Source organism: Rhinolophus hipposideros (genome assembly GCF_964194185.1).
Source record: "Rhinolophus hipposideros genome assembly, chromosome: 17".
Classification (NCBI taxonomy): domain Eukaryota; kingdom Metazoa; phylum Chordata; class Mammalia; order Chiroptera; family Rhinolophidae; genus Rhinolophus; species Rhinolophus hipposideros.
Window position 1 is genome coordinate 59249746 of NC_138063.1, and position 20463 is coordinate 59270208.

At 38.4% G+C, this 20463-nt stretch overlaps 1 protein-coding gene across 12 annotated transcripts in view; it reads right to left on the bottom strand.

Annotated features, from left to right (window-relative positions):
- Window positions 1-19964, bottom strand: part of HMCES (5-hydroxymethylcytosine binding, ES cell specific) — a 30163-nt gene extending 10199 nt beyond the window's left edge. Inside the window, exons 1-6 of one of the 12 annotated variants that reach the window (XM_081078920.1) lie at window positions 19867-19956; window positions 19346-19402; window positions 18646-18851; window positions 11632-11775; window positions 10629-10754; window positions 1344-1525 (exon numbers count right to left, since the gene is read on the bottom strand). In XM_081078920.1, the coding sequence (XP_080935046.1) occupies window positions 1344-1525; window positions 10629-10754; window positions 11632-11775; window positions 18646-18828 (635 nt within the window). In that variant the 5' untranslated portion in view covers window positions 18829-18851; window positions 19346-19402; window positions 19867-19956. Of the gene's footprint in view, window positions 1-1343; window positions 1526-10628; window positions 10755-11631; window positions 11776-12293; window positions 12420-18645; window positions 18852-19345; window positions 19403-19562 lie in introns of all 12 variants that reach the window. The other 11 variants (XM_081078922.1, XM_081078926.1, XM_081078923.1 and 8 more) reach the window with 11 other exon arrangements.
- Between the last annotated feature and the right edge of the window lie 499 nt (window positions 19965-20463).

A 20463-nucleotide genomic window follows, 5' to 3' on the forward strand; every position in this document is an offset into this window, starting at 1 on the left:
TTGTCTGTGAGAAAGACAAAGTGAACACAGAAAACTGCACCCTGCTGAAATGAGCCTTGTAGGAATTCACAAAATACACACATCCACAAATCTCAAACATTGACAGCTATCTTAGTTCACTACATACTATCCTCTAAAGTCGTGTTTGCTTTTATTGTGTATTTGTGAACTTCTCTCTCTCTCTAAAAAAACAAACAAAAACTATTCATTTGACATCTCAAACACCTCTAAGCTTCCTAGCTCAGTGCATGCTAAGCAGTGCATGCTAAGCAGTGCATGCTAATGGATACTTTTAAGTATTGAGGAGAAGCTTGAAATAACCAAAGCATCTTGAAAGTAAAAAGAGAACATGTGCTATCTCCTGAGCAACAGACATAAAGGAATCCACATAAATGACAACGTTGTGAAAACAAAAGGAACGTCCATAGCTGGGACAACTTTAAGAAGTATTGTGAAGTCAATACCAATCAGGCCTAAAGGAATAGAAGCAATGGAAAGATTCTTTAACATATGGATTGAATGCCAAACAGAGAAAAAAACGAAAGCTTTATCACACGGAGAAAGCACTATCTGTACATAAAGATCCAAAAACCACAGAAGTGGCTCCTTTTAGTGCTACTAATAGCTGGTTTGGTGGTTTTAAACACTGATTCAATTTCCAAAGCTTTCAGCAATTGGGAGAAGACATGAGCACAGATGAAAATGCTGCTAAAGAACTTCCAGCAGTGATACAAAAGTTAACTGAAGGAGAAGGCTATGCATTGGATCAAAATCTTCAATTTTGATTAAATATGTGTATTATAAATGCATGTTTCTATATTCCAAAGGGAAAAAAGCCTAGGATTTAAGACCACAAAAGATCATAAACTTTGCATAATCTTCCTTCCACCATTTCACAATAACTCACAAGCTGCAACTCTTTTGACACTCATTTCCACAAGCAAACGGGTCTTTTTAAGGTAAAGTGCCACATTTATTATATATAGTATCTATGTATTTCTTAACCACTTAATGTATAAAAGTGGTAGTTTTTAATAGATTCCCATTATTTTTTAATGTGTCACTGACAAAGTTTTTAAGTGTTGCCCTCTTAACCACACTTTTCCCATAAGTTCTGTGGTTTTCATTGTACAATTTTGCATTATGTGGTGATTTTACAAATGCATGTCATATTACAGTCAAACTGGCTGTAACCCTATTTTGCAAAGCAACTGTCTTAGTTTCCTACTCGTTAGATGTGTCTATATAGAAACTTTAAATTCCAAAAGCTACCTATCTACAAGCAGAGAGAACAAACCTTTCCCCTAATCCTTTTGGACCCACGGATAAGAAGTGTGACCTGCCTATGGTGGATGTCATTCAAGCCTTTGCAGGAATCCACTGTGATAATGGTATAGGAATACAGGCAGTCTCCTCCCTCTGGTGGCTCCCAGCAGTCAAAGATCCCGGCCATTGTTAGCAGCCTCCAGTCGTCCCAGATTTTCTCCCAGTCCTCAGGACTCCTGGCAGCACCAATGCTGGCTGACTGGAAGCAAAATACATTGGCAGATTAGATACTCAATCACCTTCTTCTACATGCGGGATGGGCATCTTAACAATCACTACAGACTTACAAGCACTGCAGTCATTTAAAAGGTAATGTAGCTGAAGCCTTATTAACTCCTGTTGATCCACTGTCATCGAAGGAAGAGGCTTGGTGGCAAGTACCCACCAAAGCTATAGTTATATGGCTTCTTAAATGCTTTCAGAATACAATTTAACACCTTCACTAGGCATTCAGGCCTTCTATGATCTGGTCCATCATTCCAGCTTTCATTTACAGTATTAATCTGAATCAAATCCAGCTGTTTCTAAATGAAGCTCTCATGCAATTTTGTTTCCACTGTGTCTTGCTGAAGCAACCTTCCCTGCCCAAAACATTCTTCCCACCCTTTCTTATCATGCCAAATCCTACTTGTCATTTAAGATTCAGTTCAAGGCCTAGAATACAGAAAGCTAAACGGGTATCACCTCCACCTTAACAAGAAGAAAAAAAAGCTAGATAATCTACAAAATCATAACTTTTCTTAAACATATTAGAGAACTGAGGTCCCAGGGCAACCAATTAGCCTGGACTTAATAGAAAGACAGGGGCCTCCAAGGGGAGATGAGACACATGCACTGGTTTACCAGTGGCAACAGGAGGAAGGCAAGGCCTTCAAACAGCAGATAAGAATTCAGATAAAATTATCACCAAATTGCTCAATGCAGAGTGTGGGCTAGCCTAAGAGTACAGAATCCCTGGGACCTATAGACATCAGCGGTGTTTGCATTAGCTTGCAGACTCTTCTCCACAGAGCTCCCTAGGTGCTCACCATGAAAGATTGGGAGCAGGGCAGAACAGTGGAGAAAGCTTTCCTTGCATGCCTAGAGGAGCGGGGCTCTTCTTTTTCAGGAAAGGCAGGAAGCCTCACCTGATCACTTCTCCTCTAAGGAATAAAAGCCTTAAAGGGCCAGGGGATAAGAGCCTTAAGGGTAATAAACCCTATCAACCCTAAGATACAGGTAAAGACTCACTGAGGCTGGGTAAGAGTAAAAGAAAAGAAAACCCTATATTCCCCTGGGGAAGGAGCAAGATCAATGAGAAAGGATGAGCCTGGGAGCTAGGTGCATAATTCTGCCTAACATGGAGACTGAGCAAAGACAACAGAGAATGCTCTCTAACCCCCTTCAGATTAGTGGCAGCAAGTGATAAGAAACAGTAGTCTAATTCTGGAGCAGGAGCAAGAGCATGGAGAGAGCCTCTCTCTAAGGCACAGGCTCAAAGGGAAATACTACAGCTGAAGGGAGTAGGACTACTGAGAAAAACCATCTAGGGAACCAACACTTACCATAAACACAAAGTGATACCAGAGAATTTAAAAGCAGTGGTGAACAAAGGTAATCATAACAACAAAAACCCAAACCCAGTTCAGTTCCTGACAAGATAGACTTAATCTCACATGTTAATGGCCTAATAGAAAAGTAATTGTATCCATTTCCAGGCATAAATATTATTTATCTCAATCTCTATCCTACATATTATGGCAATGAATCAAAAATTATAAAACACATAAAAAAGCCAAAACAAACAATCAACTTCCAAGAGCTATAGAAATAAACAGAAACAGACTCAAAAGATCACATTTTCCAAATGCTGAAAATTCCAGAGAATTTAAAATAAGTATAATTGATATGTTAAAGGTTCTTGTAGAAAAGGCAGGCAATATGGATGAACAGATAAGGAATTTTTGTGAAATTAGAAAGAATCAATGAACTTAAAAACAGGTCAAAAAAGGGGCGGAGGATTGTTCAGTTGGTCAGAGCGCGAGCTCCGAACAACAGGCGGTTTGATTCCCACATGGCCAGTGAGCTGTGCACTTCACAACTAGATTGAAGACAATGAGCTGCAGCTGAGCTTCTGGAGGGGCGGCTGATGGCTTGGTTAGTTAGAACGGGAGTTTTTTTGTTTGTTTGTTTGTTTGTTTGTTTTTAATCAAACTGGCAACCTTGTGGTTGAGAGCCCACTGGCCCATGTGGGAATCGAACCGGCAGCCTTTGGAGTTAGGAGCATGGAGCTCCAACCACCTGAGCCACCGGGCCGGCCCAGAGTGGGAGTTCTTAACAACAGGGTTGCTGGTTCAATTCCCGCATGGGATGGTGGGCTGTGCCCCCTGCAACTAAGATTGAAAAGGACGACTGGACTTGGAGCTGAGCTGCGCCCTCCACAACTAGATTGAAGGACAGTGACTTGGAGCTGATGGGCCCTGGAGAAACACACTGTTCCCAATTTAAAAAAAATCCCACATTAAAAAACAAAAACAAAAACAAAAAACCAGGTCAATAAAAATTACCAAAATGAAACACAGAGAAAAATTAATGAAGCATATAGAAGAGAACATCCAAGGACTATGGACAATATCAATTTGTCCAACACATATGTAATTAGAATCCCAGAAATAGAAAGAAAATATGGCAAAAGAAGTATTTAAATAATAAGAATTTTCCAAAAATTATGAAAGACTCCAAGTAGCTCAAAGAACATGCCAAACACACACACACACACACACACACACACACACACACACACACCCTACACACATAATCAAACTTCTAAAAACCAAAGAAAATCTTAGAAGCACTGGGGAATGAGGAGTGGTAGAAGTAGGAAGTGGTAGAAGTATTATAAACAGAAAACACACACACACACGAATTACAGTATACTTCTCAAAAGAAACTATGAGAGCAAGAGAAAATTAAGTACCTTTTTTTTTTTTTTAAGTACTGAAAGAAAAACCAAAAAAAAACTACCAAACCAAAATTCTATAGACAGTGAAAATACCTATCAAAAATGCAGATAGTGGCTGCCAGGTGCTGGGGGCAGGGAATGACTAATAATGGGTATGGGTTTTTTTCTGGGGGTGTGTGTGATTATAATATTCTGAAGTTAGATAGTGATGATGGTTGCTAAACATTCTGAATAACCTAAAAACGCACATATACTTTAAAAGGGTAAATTTTATGGTATGTGAATTATATCTCAATAAATAAAATTATTATTATTTTAAAAAATGAAGTAGATTTTTTGTTTTTAAATCCCTATGGCTGGCTATCTGTCTGTCTATCTATTTTAAGGGGGCGCAGTTCCCAGTGACCCACATGGGGATGGAACCCTGCAACCTTGGTGTTATCAGCACCACGCTCTAACCAACAGAGCTAACGGGCCACGCCAAGAACTAGATTTTTGACAAACAAAAATGGAATCCATTATGATAAAAACAAACTGGCACTTTAAGAAAACTGACCAGGGAGCTGGGGGGGGCGGTGTCTATGGATGGACCTGGGCTTCCTGTTACTCTCTAATCCCGACTTCCTGTTAAATTTTATGGTTCCAACTTCCTGCGGGGGTGGGGTGGTATATATAAGGGCCATCTTGGGAGGGCTCCTCTCTCAGCACTGGGGCAGCCAGCCGGAGGTGGTGTTCTCACAATGCTGTGGTGGTTTTGTTTTTTTCCTTTTCCCACATAAACCCTCTTTCTGGCACACTATCTAAAGGGCTGTTTTGTCCAATCAACAAGTACCAGCAGACCTGCACTACACAATATATTAAAAGGAAGTTCTTTAGGCAGAAGGAATATGATGCCAGATAGAAATAAACCTGAATCTACACAATGAAGTGAAGATCCATGAAAATGGCTAAATGAAGGTAAACGTAAAATTTCTTAGTTTTTATCCTTCTAAAATACAATTGACTGTCCAAAGCAAACGGCAGCAATATATTGTGAGTTTAATGCATATTAAAAAGTAAAAAATGTATGACAATATACCTAAGGATGGGAGGACCTGGGAATACAGTGTTGTCAGGTCCTTATACTACACAAGCAGTATATTATTTGAAAGTAGACTGTTATTAATTTAAAATGTGTATTATAGAGCAGCTAGTAAATACTTTTTTAAAAAGTGAAAATAATAAGCCAATGGTAGAGATAAAATGAAATCATAAAAACATTCAATCCAAAAGCAGTCAGAAAATACAGGAGAAAAGGAAAAAAGAGCTGATAAACAGAAAACTAGCAAAATAATGAATTTTTAAACCTACGGTATAAATAATTACATTAAATGTTAAGTGTTTTGAACAGAAATTAAAAGAGTGATTGTCAAACTGGATTAAAAAAAAAGACAACAATTTGCAGTCTACAAAATTCCCTCCTCTGGGAATTTGTCTATGATGCCCCAGTCCGTCCTCTGTGCCCCCATAACCTTACAAACATGCCTTCCATGGGCATTCATCACTAGTCTGTGATTGTTGATTTATTTGTGTATTAGCTGTAAAGCTTCAAGAATACAAATCATTTCTCTGAAAAAAACTGAAAGAATTTCCAGGAGCCTAGCATGATACATGTTACATGCTTAATAAATGTCCTTTGAATAGAGATAAATTTTTATAGGTAAGAGACTAATTGTATAGAATTGAGGAATATGCTATAAGTGCCTAATAGCCCACACAAGTGCCTAATAATCTCTCAAGAAGACTGCCACAGGAAAATTCTCTTTTTAGATATACAATTCTAGTTTAAAGATGGAGAAGAGTAAAGGAATGGAAATGTTATGTAGTGGTCCCCTCAAGAAACAGCCCCAGGAGTTCTGACTTACTGTTAATTTTAAATGGAAAAAATCACAGAAGAGAATCTAGGAAGGTGACAGCCTAAAAGCACAGCCTTGACCCCATCCCTAGAATGACAAAATAGCCAAGACAAACATGCTGGCTCCTCTAAGGCAAGAGCAAGGGCCACTGGTGTGAAGAAGGTCTGGGGCAAGGATCTTGCATTTAGTAGCTGCCTGAAGAGGGTAGAAAGAAGCCTGGGGATTCTCTCAGAGAAGCCATACCTGTCTATTTGCTATGCAGGGTCCTTAGAGGGGCTCATCTCTGCAGTTGGGAGAGAAGCGGCTGTAGAGAGGCTTTCTTCCCTATCCTTGAAAGATGGGTAACATTTGGCTAATGCATCAACTGGACACAAAACCAGAAATAGCTCTACCATCTTATAGCCTGGTAACTTGCCACTATTGGAAAACCATAAATATAGTAAGGTATATTGAGGCATGCACTACTTCAAGCTGGCAAAGAAAAATTCTAGCCTATGTAGAGGGATTTGGTAAATGGAAGAGAAGAGACTGAGTTGAAGTAAAAAAAAGCTAACGGGAGAAAGAAAATAACAAAAAAAGTAATGAAAGAATTCAATGAACAGATGTGGGATAACTAGATAGATACTAAGAAAAAGAAAGTTAAACCCCTACTTTCTTCCTTAAAACAAAATCCAGATGGATCAATGATTTGGCAATCCTAGTACATTTCTCTTGTCCATTTATTGACAATCATTCAATACTTTCCCCCATTCTCAAATATCTGAAATTCCCTCGCCATCCTCACTCTCAGCTGATGACTTTGCTTCCTATTTCACTGGCAAAAGAGAAGCATTCAGAAGAGAGCTTCCCTTGCTTCCTATCACTGCACCTCCCACCGACCGTGTATGTTGCCTTTCCCCCACTTTCTAATGGTCTATGCTTCTTGCTAGGTCAGCTTCTCCACTGGTGCACTAGGTCACATAGGCAAGCACATCCCTCCAGTGACTTACACTTTCTCCCTGGTCTCTATTGGATTATTTCCAACAGCTTACAAAAATGCTATTATTTCCAATTGTTTGTTTGTCAGTATATAGAAATATTGTTGATTTGTGTATCCTGATCTGAGAATAAAGTTTTCTAAAGTTCTTGCATTGTCCAGGCAGAGGTGAAAGTATTATTTATACTAGACTTAGGAAAGAAGTATAAGATGTGTATACTGAAAACTATAAAATACTGTTGAAAAGAAATTAAAGACCTAAATAAATAGAAAGACATTCTGTGTTCATGGATTGAAAGATTTAATATAAAGATGGCAAAATGGGCACGAGCCCAAATTAATCTACAGATTCAATGCACTTTCTATCAAAATTCCAATTGTCCTTTTTGCAGGAAAAAAATAAACTGATCCTAAAATTTACATGGAACTTCAAGGAAACCTGAATGACCAAAACAATCTTGAAAAAGAAGCACAATGTTGGAGGACTCAGAATTCCCCATTTAAAAACTCACTACAAAGCTACAGTGTGATATTGCATAACAATGGACATACATCAATGGATAGAATCTAGAGTCCAAAGATAAACCTATACATCTACGGTCAACTGATTTTCGACAGAGTACCAAGGCTATGCAGTGGAGACAGAACAGTCTTCTCAACAAATGGTACTGGGATGACTGGATAACCACATGCAAAAGAATAAAGTTGGACTTCAATCTCAAACCATATACAAAGATTAATTCAAAATAGATCCAAGATCTAAAGGTAAAGCTAAAACTAAAAAACCTTTAGGAGAAAACAGAGGGGTAAATCTTCATGACCTTGAGTTTGACTGGATTCTTAAATACAATAACCACAGGCACAAAGAAAGAAAAAACAGATACACTGGACTTCATCAAAATTTAAAACTTTTATGCTTTAAAGGACACTGTCAAGACAGTAAAAGACAACTCAAATAATGAGAGAAAATATTTGCAAATCATAAAGCTGGAAAGGGTCTAGTAGCCAGATTATATAAAAAAGGCTTACAACTCAACAACAAAAAGACAAACAACTCCAAAGATACATAAATGGCTAACAGGAACATGAAAGGATCGACTAATGTCATTAGTCATTAGGAAAATGCAAATCAAAACCAAAATTCATCTCCACTAAGATCTACTTCATCTCCACTAGGATGGTTATAATTAAAACAAAAAATAATAAGTGTTAACAAGGATGTGGAAACACCAGAACCCTCATACACTGTGGGTAGGAATGTAACCTGAAATAATTGAAGGACTCAAACAGATACTTGTATGACAATGTCCATAGCAGCATTATTCATAATAGCCAAAAAGTAGAAACACCCACATGTCCATCAACTGATGAATGGAGAAACAAAATGTGGTGTTATTCATATGATAAAATTTCTTTTTATTGCAAATATTATTTGGCAATAAAAAGGAATGAAGTACTGATATTGCTATATGTATAAACTTTGAAAACATCATGTTAAGAGGCTAGATGCATAAAAGGACACATATTGTATGATTCCATTTATATGAAATGTCCAGAAGAGGCAAATACGTAGACAGAGAAAGTAGATTAATGGTTACCAGGGGCTAGAGGAAGGGAGAAATAGAGAGGGACTGCTCAATGGGCACAGGGTTTCTCTGGGGGTTGATGAAAATGTTCTGGAATTAGTAGTGATGCTTGCAAAATATTGTGAGTATACTAAGAACCCTGAATTATACACTTTAAAATGGTTATAATGGTGCATTTTATGTGAATTTTTACCTCAAGAAAAGATATTAATCTGAATACAAACAAGAGTGGTAACCTGGAATTAAACAGGAAAAAGTGATACTGTAGACCATTCTTTGAAATGGTACTTCTTCCTCTCTGAAAATTTAATCTCCACCTAAGCCAGTATCCTCCTCTTATGATAGAAATGCTCCTGAGTATAGGAAAACCCTTAAGGGGGAAAAAAGTAATCAATAACTATTTGAAAGCTAAATATCCTGACAAAGCATCACAGTGATTGCCTCCAGGCAAACCAATAATCTTTTACCCCAAACAACATGAAGAGACAGAATATTACTGACCAAGCACATTTAGGATTAACCATTAGAGACAAAAAGATTTCATACTGTAAACCAATGTTAAAACACTGAGTTAGAGAGTCACAGGATTTAAACATTCTAATTCTAGGTCTTTCCCTAATACTTAATGATCACCTTCGTACACTGCTTTCTTATTATAAAATAGTACAAATTTCTATTTCTTGACCATACCACTCAGAAGCAAGGGCTTTAATAATTGTTATATGATGAATGAAAGAAAGATCATTAGGTGAAGTTAAAATAAGAGTCTTGGAGAACAGGACAATTTTTACATTTTCTCTCTTGTGTCTCAGTCTCTTCATCTGTAAAATGAGAATAACAGTATTTTCTTCACAGGTTATTAGAAGTACTATATAAATTAATACAATTAAGTTTCTAGAAAGTATCTGGCTCACAGTGAGTACTTAATATTTAACTATTATAATTATTATTTTTTATAGATTTAATAACCTTTTCCTCTACCAAATCATTTGTGTTACTAGATTGGCTAGAGAGGGAATTTTCTGAGGGTAAGGCAAACACTCTTAACTATGAGAAGTCCCCAAAATGAGATGACATCATCTGAAGAACAAACAATTCTCAATTTTAACAAAGCAAACTGTGGTGAGAATGCAAATGCTTTAGCAGTGTCAGAGTAATAAATCTAATTAAAAAGAAAACATGATGTTGGCATGTCTGATTTATTTTCAAACTCCTTAAAATATTATGTGAACAGACTAAGTTTATCGTGTGTCTTAAAATGGCAGTTCTATGAGGGAAATGTTAAAACACAGAGTTACCATATGACACTCCTAGGCATAAACCCAAGAGAACTGAAACCCATATCTATGCCAGAACGTGTACATGAATGTCCATAGCAACATTATTCATAACAGCCAAAAAGGAGAAATAACCCAAGTGTCCACCAAATAGTGAATGAATAAGCAAAATGTGGTACATACACAATGGATTATTCAGCCATAAAATGGAATGAAGTACTGATACATGCTACAACATAGATGAACCTTGAAAACATTGTGATGAGTAAAAGAAGCCAGATACAAAAGATCACATATTATATGATCCCATATATATGAAATATCCAAAATAAGTAAATCTATAGAGATAGAAAGTAGATCAGTGGTTGCCAGGGCTGGGAGGAGTAGGGACTAGAAAGTGACTATTAATGGATACGGGATTTCTTTTTGGGGTGATGAAAATGTTCTGGAATTAGACAGTGGCACAACTTTAAATATACTAAAAATTCACTGACTTGCATACTTTGAAAGATGAATTATATCTCAATAAAGCTAAAAAAAATAAAACTGAGGAAAGAAAAAATTTCCTTCCTGGATTCGTTTCTCTGTACCTTTCTAAATATTTATTGTGAGTGCTGCTGATGATACCTTTTCTGTTTTGATTTGGGGGAAGTAGATGAAGTATGGCTGCCTCTGGCTTGTTCCCTGACATCGCTGCCACTCGTAGAATCCATCTGCTAAAACAACACAGCGTCTTCCCTTTCCCAGAGGTATCTGAGGGAAAATGTGAGCAAGATATGGTCTTAGTGATAGAATCATGTTTCATGGACTTGAGTTAAAATCTCAGGTCTACCAATGTGTGACCTTAGAGCAGTTATTTAATTCTATGTACCTCACTTTTCATCTGTATAGTCACCTTTCACACAGATGTTGAAAAGATTAAATAATGCACATAACAGCAATAGCTCTCTAACTAATAGGCACTTGTGGTAGCCAGTCTCCAAAGTTGGCTCCCTAGTGAGCCATGCATCCCAGTATTCATACCCCATGTAGTCCCCTCCACACTGTTTTTGGGTGGGCCAATCGAATGCTGCAGAGTTATGCTGTATGACTTCCAAGGATAGGTCACAAAGCCTTGCAGCTTCTGCCCTGCTATCTTGGATCATGAGCTTTGGGTAAGCCAGATGCCATGTAAGAAGACTGATTACCCTGACAATCCACAGCTAAGCATGTGGAAAGTCTTTTAGTTATTCTATTCCTCCCAGCTGGGGTGTAAGACATGTTAGTGAAGAAGCCATCTTAGACATCCAGCCCCACCTGTCATCTGATATAACTACATAAGAACCTCCAAGTGAAAACTGTCCAGTTGAGCCCAGTCAACCCACAGAATATAGGAAATAGTATAGTTTTGTTTTAAACCACTAAGTTTTGGCATGATTTGTTACACAGTAATAAATAAAACAGCACTCAACATTAACAACTGGGAACACATTTTGGGACCTTAAGGAAGTTTCCAAAGAGAGGTTTATTTCATTTCTCAGGTACTATTAGCTCTATTAGAAAAAAACAGTACAGACACTATTAGGCACTATTAGCTCTGTTAAAAAAAAAAGTACAGGATATGTGCCTTTTCCCCAGGTAAGCTACTTACCTTAAAGGACCGTTTCTCCATTATGGTGTCACTACGACAGTTGGTAGTGTTGAACTGCAGCTTGGAAGGATCACTTTCTTTGAACCAAGATGGGACCAAGCCCCATCGCATGGGAGCAATGATACGCTCAGATGAGTCTGCACCCTGCCATGGAGAAAAGTTAAGATCCAATGAGGGGATAATAATGAAATTTAGAAAACCAAATTTAGCATATGCATTACATTACTATTAATATTGAAATACAAATAATAGAGAAAAGATTATTAAAAAGGAAAGATTCCATGTGAAAACAATTTTAGTGATTTATAACTTGTATTCTTTAGTAATCATATTTATCAGAATGTAAGACATTCTGCTTGGGTAGGTTAAGGGATTCAAAGGTTTCATTCCTGTAAACTTTTAATTAGTGCCCACTGTGGGAGAGACATAGTGCTAGGACCTGCACTTCATGTGGTATCAAGCTCTCAAGAAGCACATGTTACAGACAACCATAATACAATAAGGTATGTGCAGTGATTAAGGGACATGGTGCTATGGGGGCATGTAGAGGAATGCTCAGCCTCAAAAGGCTTGCATTATAATATGTGAGGCCACACAAACATAAAAATATTACATAATAATATAAAATACTATAGGCTATGGGCCATGTAAGTGGTACATACAATGAGCGTCAAAGCAGTTCTGTGGAGAGTGATCTGTGAAGGATGGAATGGAGAAGTATCAGGTCCTCAGAAGAGGCAGCAGGGGAGGGGGTAGAGTGGGTTCATTCTTGAATTGGATCCCACAAGCTATATAGAATTCAGACAGAGAAGAGATAGGAGGAAAGATCAGGTATGAAATTAGATGAGCAAAGAGGCCATGTCAAGAATGAGTAGGAAGTGGTTTTGTGTACAAAAGCAATTGTGAGGAAGCTATTTTTAGGAGGACTTGCTCATAAAGTTGGTTTTTGGTTAGCATCTGGGAACTTGAATTTTGAGTATTCCCAACTTTACATTACTGATAAGCATGGTTTATTGTGACTAGCTTGTGCAAAAGATGAGATTTATGCTGAACACCTGCTTTCCTTGTGGGAGTCTAAAATTTTGGTACTTGCTAAGTAGAGAGTTCTTACATGACCAGCCCCCAAACCTTGGTACTGGGGTTTCTAATGGGCTTCCCTGAGCAAACACTGCACATGTTACTACATTTTCCATTGATGGAGAAGGGACATGCTTAGTGTACCTCTTCACAGGAAGGAGAGAACAAAGAAGCCTGTGCATGGATTTTTCTAGATTTCTACTTGTGTCTTTTTCCCTTACTGATTCTATTGTGTATACTTTAACTGTAATAAACCTTAGTCACTATATGCCTTAGATGTTGAGTCCTTCTAATGAATCTTCAAATGTGGGGGTAGCCTTGGGGGTCCCCCAACACATGGTTAAACTTTTTTTTGGGTAATTAGCCCTTGAGAATTTGATGAAATCTCCAGGTTAAAATGCACATATACACTATTTTGCATGGCATAGTATACTATAGGTTGGAATAAACCAGTATTAGAGTACATTTTGGGTGCTACTACAATGTTTCAGAGGTTTGGTGACAGTAGAGACTAAAAGACATCCAAAAGATAGAAGAAGAAAAAAAAGAAATTGTGGTGGTGTAAATGGAAAAAGAAAACAGGGATGATTTAAGTTTTCAGGCCTAGAAGGATGAAATAATGATGGTACTATTGAACAAACGAGAAAAAAAATGAGGAGGGGTTTGGTTTGGGGAAAGATCACATGTTGAATTTCTGATAATAGTGGCAAGTCTGTGGCATTTTGAAAGAAATGGTTGCAAAATGTCTACTATTCCTCCCATTGAGAGCTGGGGATCTATGTTCCATTTCCCTTGAATATGGATGGGTTGTGACATGCAGAATATGGCACAAGTGACACTATGATTTCTAAGGCTAGGTCAGAAAAGGGTTTTCAGCTTCCTCCTTGTTTGCTGAGACACTGCTTTTGGAGCTCTGAGCTGCCACGTAAGAAATCTAAGACTGCCATGCTGTGAAAAAGCGCAGGTTGCATAGGGAGGTCACACGTAGGTATTGTGGTCAACAAACCAGGATAAGAGCCAACATCAATTGCCAGGTAAGTAACTGAAAATGCCTCTAGATCAGATGTTGGCAAACTTTTCTATAAAAGGCCAGATACTAAAAACTTTGCAAGCTATAAAGTCTCTGTTACAACTCTGTGGTTATAGGAACAAATAGGCAATAGGTAAATAAATGGATATTGCTGTATTCCATAAAATTTCATTTAACGAAATGGTCAGGGGGGCCCTAGTTTTCTGACTCCTGCTCTAGATGATTCTAGCCCCAGATGCCAAGTCTTTTCAACTGAGGCCCCAGACTTCAGGGAAAAGATAAATCATATCTACAATACTTTGTCCTAATTCTTCCTCACAGGTGAATTTAATAAAGGTTGTTTTAAGTCAATAGAATAAAATCCAAGTAGAGCTGTTTACTATGTCAAAAAAGCATGTGAAATTAAAGCTTAGGAGAGTGGTAGCATGGTAAAGGGATGGATCACCAAACTTTTTTTGTAACAGGTCAGATAGTAAATATTTTTGGCTTTGTAAGTCCATATAGTCTCTGTTGTAATGACTCAAAACTGAACTCTGCCACTATTGGTAGTGTGAAAGCAGCCAAAGAACAATGAATGAGTATGGCTGTGTTCTAATAAAACTTTATTTACAAAAACAGGCAGTGGGCCAGATTTGGTCTGAGGACTACAGTTTGCCAAACTCTGGTACAAAGGAAAAAATAAGGCCTTTGTAAGAAGATCCTGGTTCAAAAATTCCTTCTCCGCTACTTATGAAGTCTGACTAGTCTCAACTTCCTGGACCCTCAACGTTCTTTTCTGTCAAAATAGAGTGAACAATACCTACCTTGCAGAATCATTAAAATATGTGGAATGGAATAGTTACACAAATTGTAGTTTAATATTTTATAAGGTTAGAATTAAAAATAGTAAAATTTTCTATATAAAAGTGATTGTTAAAGCCATTAGGATAAAGTTTCTTAGGGAGTAAATCAAGCATAGGGTTTAACCTGGGGGTACACAAAGAGAAAAGGAGAAACGAGGAAGAAGTTGAGTCTAATAAAAAGTATCTAGGGAGAAAAAAAAAATAGAATAGGAAAAGTCAAGAAAGGATGGAATGCCAAGAAACAAATCATCCGTAGTAGTGTTTCAGAAGGGCTTCCCTTTTGCTTAAAGCTAATCCCTCCACAGTACTCTTGAAAGATCCTGTCTTGTTTCTTTCAAAATCTTGCTTATATTAGTTAATCCCCTTTCTATAAACACACACACACACACACACACACAAAGTCCATTCTCACTATTCACGGCAGTTAGGTCCTACAAAGTTGCTGTGAACATTGAATACTGAACTGCTGCTCTTAGGGGAAATGCTGGGTTAGTTTCCTATGAGCCTATGATGACAATATCTTCGTCAATTGATTTATACATCACCATGTTTAATGTGTATTTCTGTTTAAAGACACTTTATTTCATATATATTGCTGATTCACTAATACTGAATTCACAACCAACAGCACAGTAACTCATGCCTGAATGAAGCTTACCTAATACATGTATTTCTCTGTAAAGCATATTACAGTCTTCTTACATTTAGGATTATTAGCCAGAACTTAAGGACTATGCTTGGGGACAATTTTAAACAGAGAAAACAACAAAAAAGCACGGTAATGCAAAAAATATAGCATTAAATAGACTGCAAAAAGAATATCTGTTTATTGTATAAGAGCTGAAACAAGAAGGTAGAACTTCATTGTTTTGTTTGTTTTTAAGAGCTTCGTCTTATTCAATCTCAGCTGGGAATGTGTACATCAGGTGACTCAAATTTTCACCACGGTTAATTGACCATGAATGACTGTGAAAGCAACATGGGTATTATTTCGGGGGTTAGAAATACATTTTAGTAAGTAGGCAAATTTGCAAACATGGAATCTACGAATGAGGACTATCTGTGTGTGTGTGTGTGTGCATGTGTATATATATGTATTTTTACCCAGCCTTGGTATATTGTATGCCAAGAGGAAAAAAAATAAAACCAATTAATAAGCATTCAGGATATCTAAGAGAAAGACAACCCGGGAAGAAATGGTAGGGTAGAGGACGTAAACCCAAGTGTTAACCTCATCAGGGATAGGAGGAAGAACAAAGAAGTTTGAAAACACAGAGCTTTTGTAAATCCTCTCTTCCAGAATCAAATGTGCCATCCAAGCAGAAGGGTCCCTGCCCAAAGCATAAATAAGAAAGATAACATTACATAATGGCCAACTAAATCATCTCTCATCAAAAATTTGCAAGACAATTCTCTTAAACCTGAGGTTCTTTTTTTAAAAATCTACAGTTCATTTATTTTCTAGTTTTTAAAATTTAATTTAATTAATTTATTTATTTTAAGTAGGGCACAGCTCACATTGGCCCATGCAGGGATCGAACCAGCAACCTTGGTGTTATCAGCGCTACGCTCTAACCAACTGAGGTAACTGGCCACCCCTAAATCTGAGGTTCTTAACATGGGGCAATTTTGAAACCCAAACCACACCACCATCACCTGGGATGGGTGGGGAGGAGGGTGTGCTACTGGAATCTAGTGGGTATATTTGGCACTATCAGAGACGTTTTTGGTTATGACCTGGGCGATGCTATTGGCATCCAGTGGATAGAGGCCAGTGATCCTGCTAATCATGTTACAATGCACAGGACAGCTTTCCACAACAAAGAATTATCTCACACAAAATGTCAAATGCTCAGGTTGAGAAATCCTACTCTTACAAATTCCAGTGATCACCTTTAACTTGAATGTGTTCATTGGACAACTATAAATCAAACCCAAACGTGAGGATGTCCTCTACTGGGTATGATAAAAAGTGGCTTGTGAAGCCAAAATACTGAAAATACTGTTCAATATTAGTCATCATTTCCTCTATCTTTTTGGACTTGCGACCTGAACAGCTGGGTAGGCTATATACATGAAAGGAAATAATCTGCAAATTAGTGGTTTCAAATGCAAATGTTGCAATCTATACATACATGTTAGCCGTTGATGATATATATGGATTAACGAGCTGCTGAAATGGTTCTAATTTTGCTTTACAATTTACAGGTTTGAGAAACATGAAGCCTCAAATATTTATCAAAATTAGGAAACGCTAGCAATCTTAACAAAATTTATTAGCAATGTGGAGTCAAAACACTACATCAATCAGCGAATTCATACCACTGACAGAAAAGGAGGGCTATGCTTGCTAGGCACTCTACCTTCCCTATTTCTAGTTCCAGGAAGTGTCGACTAGGGTGGGAACAGTGGTCTGGACCTCAGACTGATTGGGTAACCGAGGACAAGTCATAATCTTTCTACAATTCTGTCTTTACAACTAGTAAACAAATTTTCTTCCAGCTAACATTCATTCTATAATTCTAAAGCACTACAGAGAACTGAGGCTAAAAAAGAATAAGTCTCATACACTTAATCCTCTCTTTTCACTTCAAATTATACCATCTTTAAAACACATTTTATTGTTTCCTTTCCCAATCAAGCTTCCCCATTATATTCATTTTATTTTTATTATCCTCTTCATTAAAAAAAAGTATTCTTGTTTCAATAGGGAAGTATATATCCATTAAAAATGGTTCAAGAATACTACTCTATGTAAATGGCTCCATTCAATAAAAAAGATCGATGTTATTTGGTATGCTTATTTCAAAATAATGTGACCCCTGTAATGTAGAAATGAATCTTTTCTGACTATCATATTATCAAGGGTTCTGAAGATCATGTAGCAGGGGTATAATCAGATTTATAAAGTGATATAAGCATTATGGATCAAATAGAATAAAAATCCAGCATGGAAACAATCATGATTTAAAAAAAATGTATCAAGAGCATTTAAAATTTAAATAAATTTATAAAAACATGGAGAAACTATTAACTTCTGGAATGAAGCATTTTTATCACACCACATGTTTTTAATGAAAATAAAGCAAAGAACCAAAACATGATTATAAATTATTGATCATTCTAGAAATACAACGGGTAAATACTATAAACACAACGAATGCAATTAGACTTCAGATAACAAATACATCTGTTATAGCTTCAGTAAAAGACAAACATGAAGACTGAAAACACAAGCAGGAAGAAGAGAAACTTCAATGTTCAAAAAACATCAGAGGTTTTAGATTAGCTAATCTTAATCCTGCCTTATGCCTAGAGATTCTGATTCAGCTGGACTGGTAAGGGATACGGAAATCTTTTTTTTTTTTTTTTCAAAGACACTCAAATGACCCTGATGATCAGTGAGGTTTGAAAGAGGCTGTCTTTAAAAATGTATTCAAATACAAGGCTCATGTAACTTTGACATGCATTAAGCGTAGTATGCCTTGTATAGAGAATACTTAAATAAGGAGCCTGAAGAATACTGAATTATCTTTGAAGACTGGAAGATACCAATACAACTTTCAGTGAGGCCCAGAGTGGTTCTCAGTTGGGGGTCAAATAAAGGCTGGTTTTTTATGTCATCTCAGAGGCTGAGCATACACCAAACCTAATACAATTGATCCTTGAACAACACAGGTTTGAACTGCACAGGTCCACTTATGAGGATTTTTGTCAATAAATATTGTAAACGTATTACTTGCCTGTAAATGTATTATTTGCCTTACGATTTTTCTTAATAATATTTCCTTTTCTCTAGCTTACTGCATTGTAAGAATATGGTTTACAATACATAGAACATACAAAATATGTGTTAACTTACTGTTTATGTTAGCGGTTTAAGGCTTCTAGTCAACACTATTAGTAAAGTTTTTGGAGACTCAGAAGTTATATGTAGATTTTTGGGTTTTTGATTGCACAGGGGTTGGCGCCTCTAAACCCTGCATTGTTCATGGGTTAACTACAGAAGTAGATGACCATCACAATACTGGGCCAGAAGCTAATACAGTACACATAAATGATTACCTTCTCAAAGTGTAGTCGAGATAGAAGCACTGGGCTGTTTGATTGAGGGCTTTTGTTGTACGAGGGGCAATACTTGTCGGCGTCTCTCCACTCTGGGAGCCTTTGTTGGCCCTGCTGATCCTGATAGGCACAAGCTCTTGTGAGAACATCTCTAGGTAAGTGACAGGATGTTCGTCCACACATTCTTCAACGCTGCCTCTCACAACCTTTAGATCACAAAACGTTAGGTTTGTATTTCTCAAATGTTAGGTTTTATTCCTTTATTCACAGCATTGTCTCAAGATTCCCACAGGATTCTACTTCCCACCACCAACTGTGGTTCTATGTAACCATGTTTCCCCGAAATTAAGACCTAGCCGGACAATCAGTTCTAATGTGTCTTTTGGAGCAAAAATTAATATAAGACCCGGTATTGTATTAATTACATTATATAAGACCCGGTCTTATATTTTATATACATTTTATTATAAAGTAAAATAAGACCGGATCTTACATTAATTTTTGCTCCAAAAGATGCATTAGAACTGATTGTCCGGCTAGGTCTTATTTTCAGGGAAACACGGAACCATCTGTCAAGTTTTCCCCAGGAAAGTCTTTCCCCAAGAAAACAGGCCTGTGACTGTTTTGTTCACTACCTAAGCCCACTGTCTAGTTCCCTGCAAGGCACTAAATAAAGTATTATGAGGTGCTCCATAAATACCTGACTGAATGCAAGAAAACAGATTTCTCTGAGGTCAATTTCTTCAGCTTAATGTTTCTGTCAAGAAAGGAAAAAAGGGATATCTGTGGTCACTTCTGGAGCCACTAACTCCTTCCTGTGGGTGACTCTTTCGGTCCTCACAGCCTTGTCCCCACTCCTTTTCCCTCTCTCCTTCCTGGGATTACTTAGGACCTCACACGAGCGAGCAACTGCTAACCTCGATGATGGCGACCAGGGCAGCGAGGGCGATTGCCCTTGGTAATATCAAAACTCATCCTCTTTCCTGTCGAACGTGGCTCCTTTCTGCCCCAGTACCAGGGGCCTCCAGACCGCCCACCGCCCCGGGCTCCTGGCCCTAGTCTCGGCGTCCGGGCGGCCCCAAGACCTCCCGCGGGCGCCGCCGCGCCGGCGCTGGGGTCCGGCCGCCCTCCCCAACACGCCTCGCCCACACCTCGGGTCCGGCCATCCGGCCCGTCCCACTTCACCCGCGCCGGCCGCCCGCGTCGCCTCACTCCTCTCACCCAGCAGCCCGCCACGCTTCCGTCCCGCGGGGCCGCCAGCTGACCTCTCCTCCAGCCCCGCCCTCACACTCCGCAGGCCGGCGCTCCGGCGCCAGGCCCCGCCCCCAAGTGGGGGTTGGTCCCCGCGACGTCCCAAGAGCTCGGCAGTCCGGGCTTCTTCCCCTCCCCCATCATGACGACAGTAGGTGGCCCCCTGAATCTGAATCTTCTAAAAGTGCCCTTAGAGACTAGGATTGCCTTTGGGTTCTCCGAGCCCCACTTTCCTCCATATTCGTCTGTTGCCCTGCGGCGTTAACTTCCCTACCAGGGCGAAACGCAGCAATGGGGGTAAGAAAGGATCCGCAAGAAAAAGGCTTTTATCCCTGCGGCCCTGGCAGAGTTTCTATATACGTCCCAGGGAGCCTCAAGTATCCTTTTTATAGCGGGAACCATAACTCTAGGGCACACCAGGTGATTGTACGGGTGAAATCAGGAAACATTTTCTTTACTTCGCAATCCTACTAACTGGTTCATAGTTTGGGGCCAAAGTTGGACTATTAGGAAAACTTCCAGTGGAGAATCACACAAGTCAGTCACTCAAACTTCACTGGGCACCAG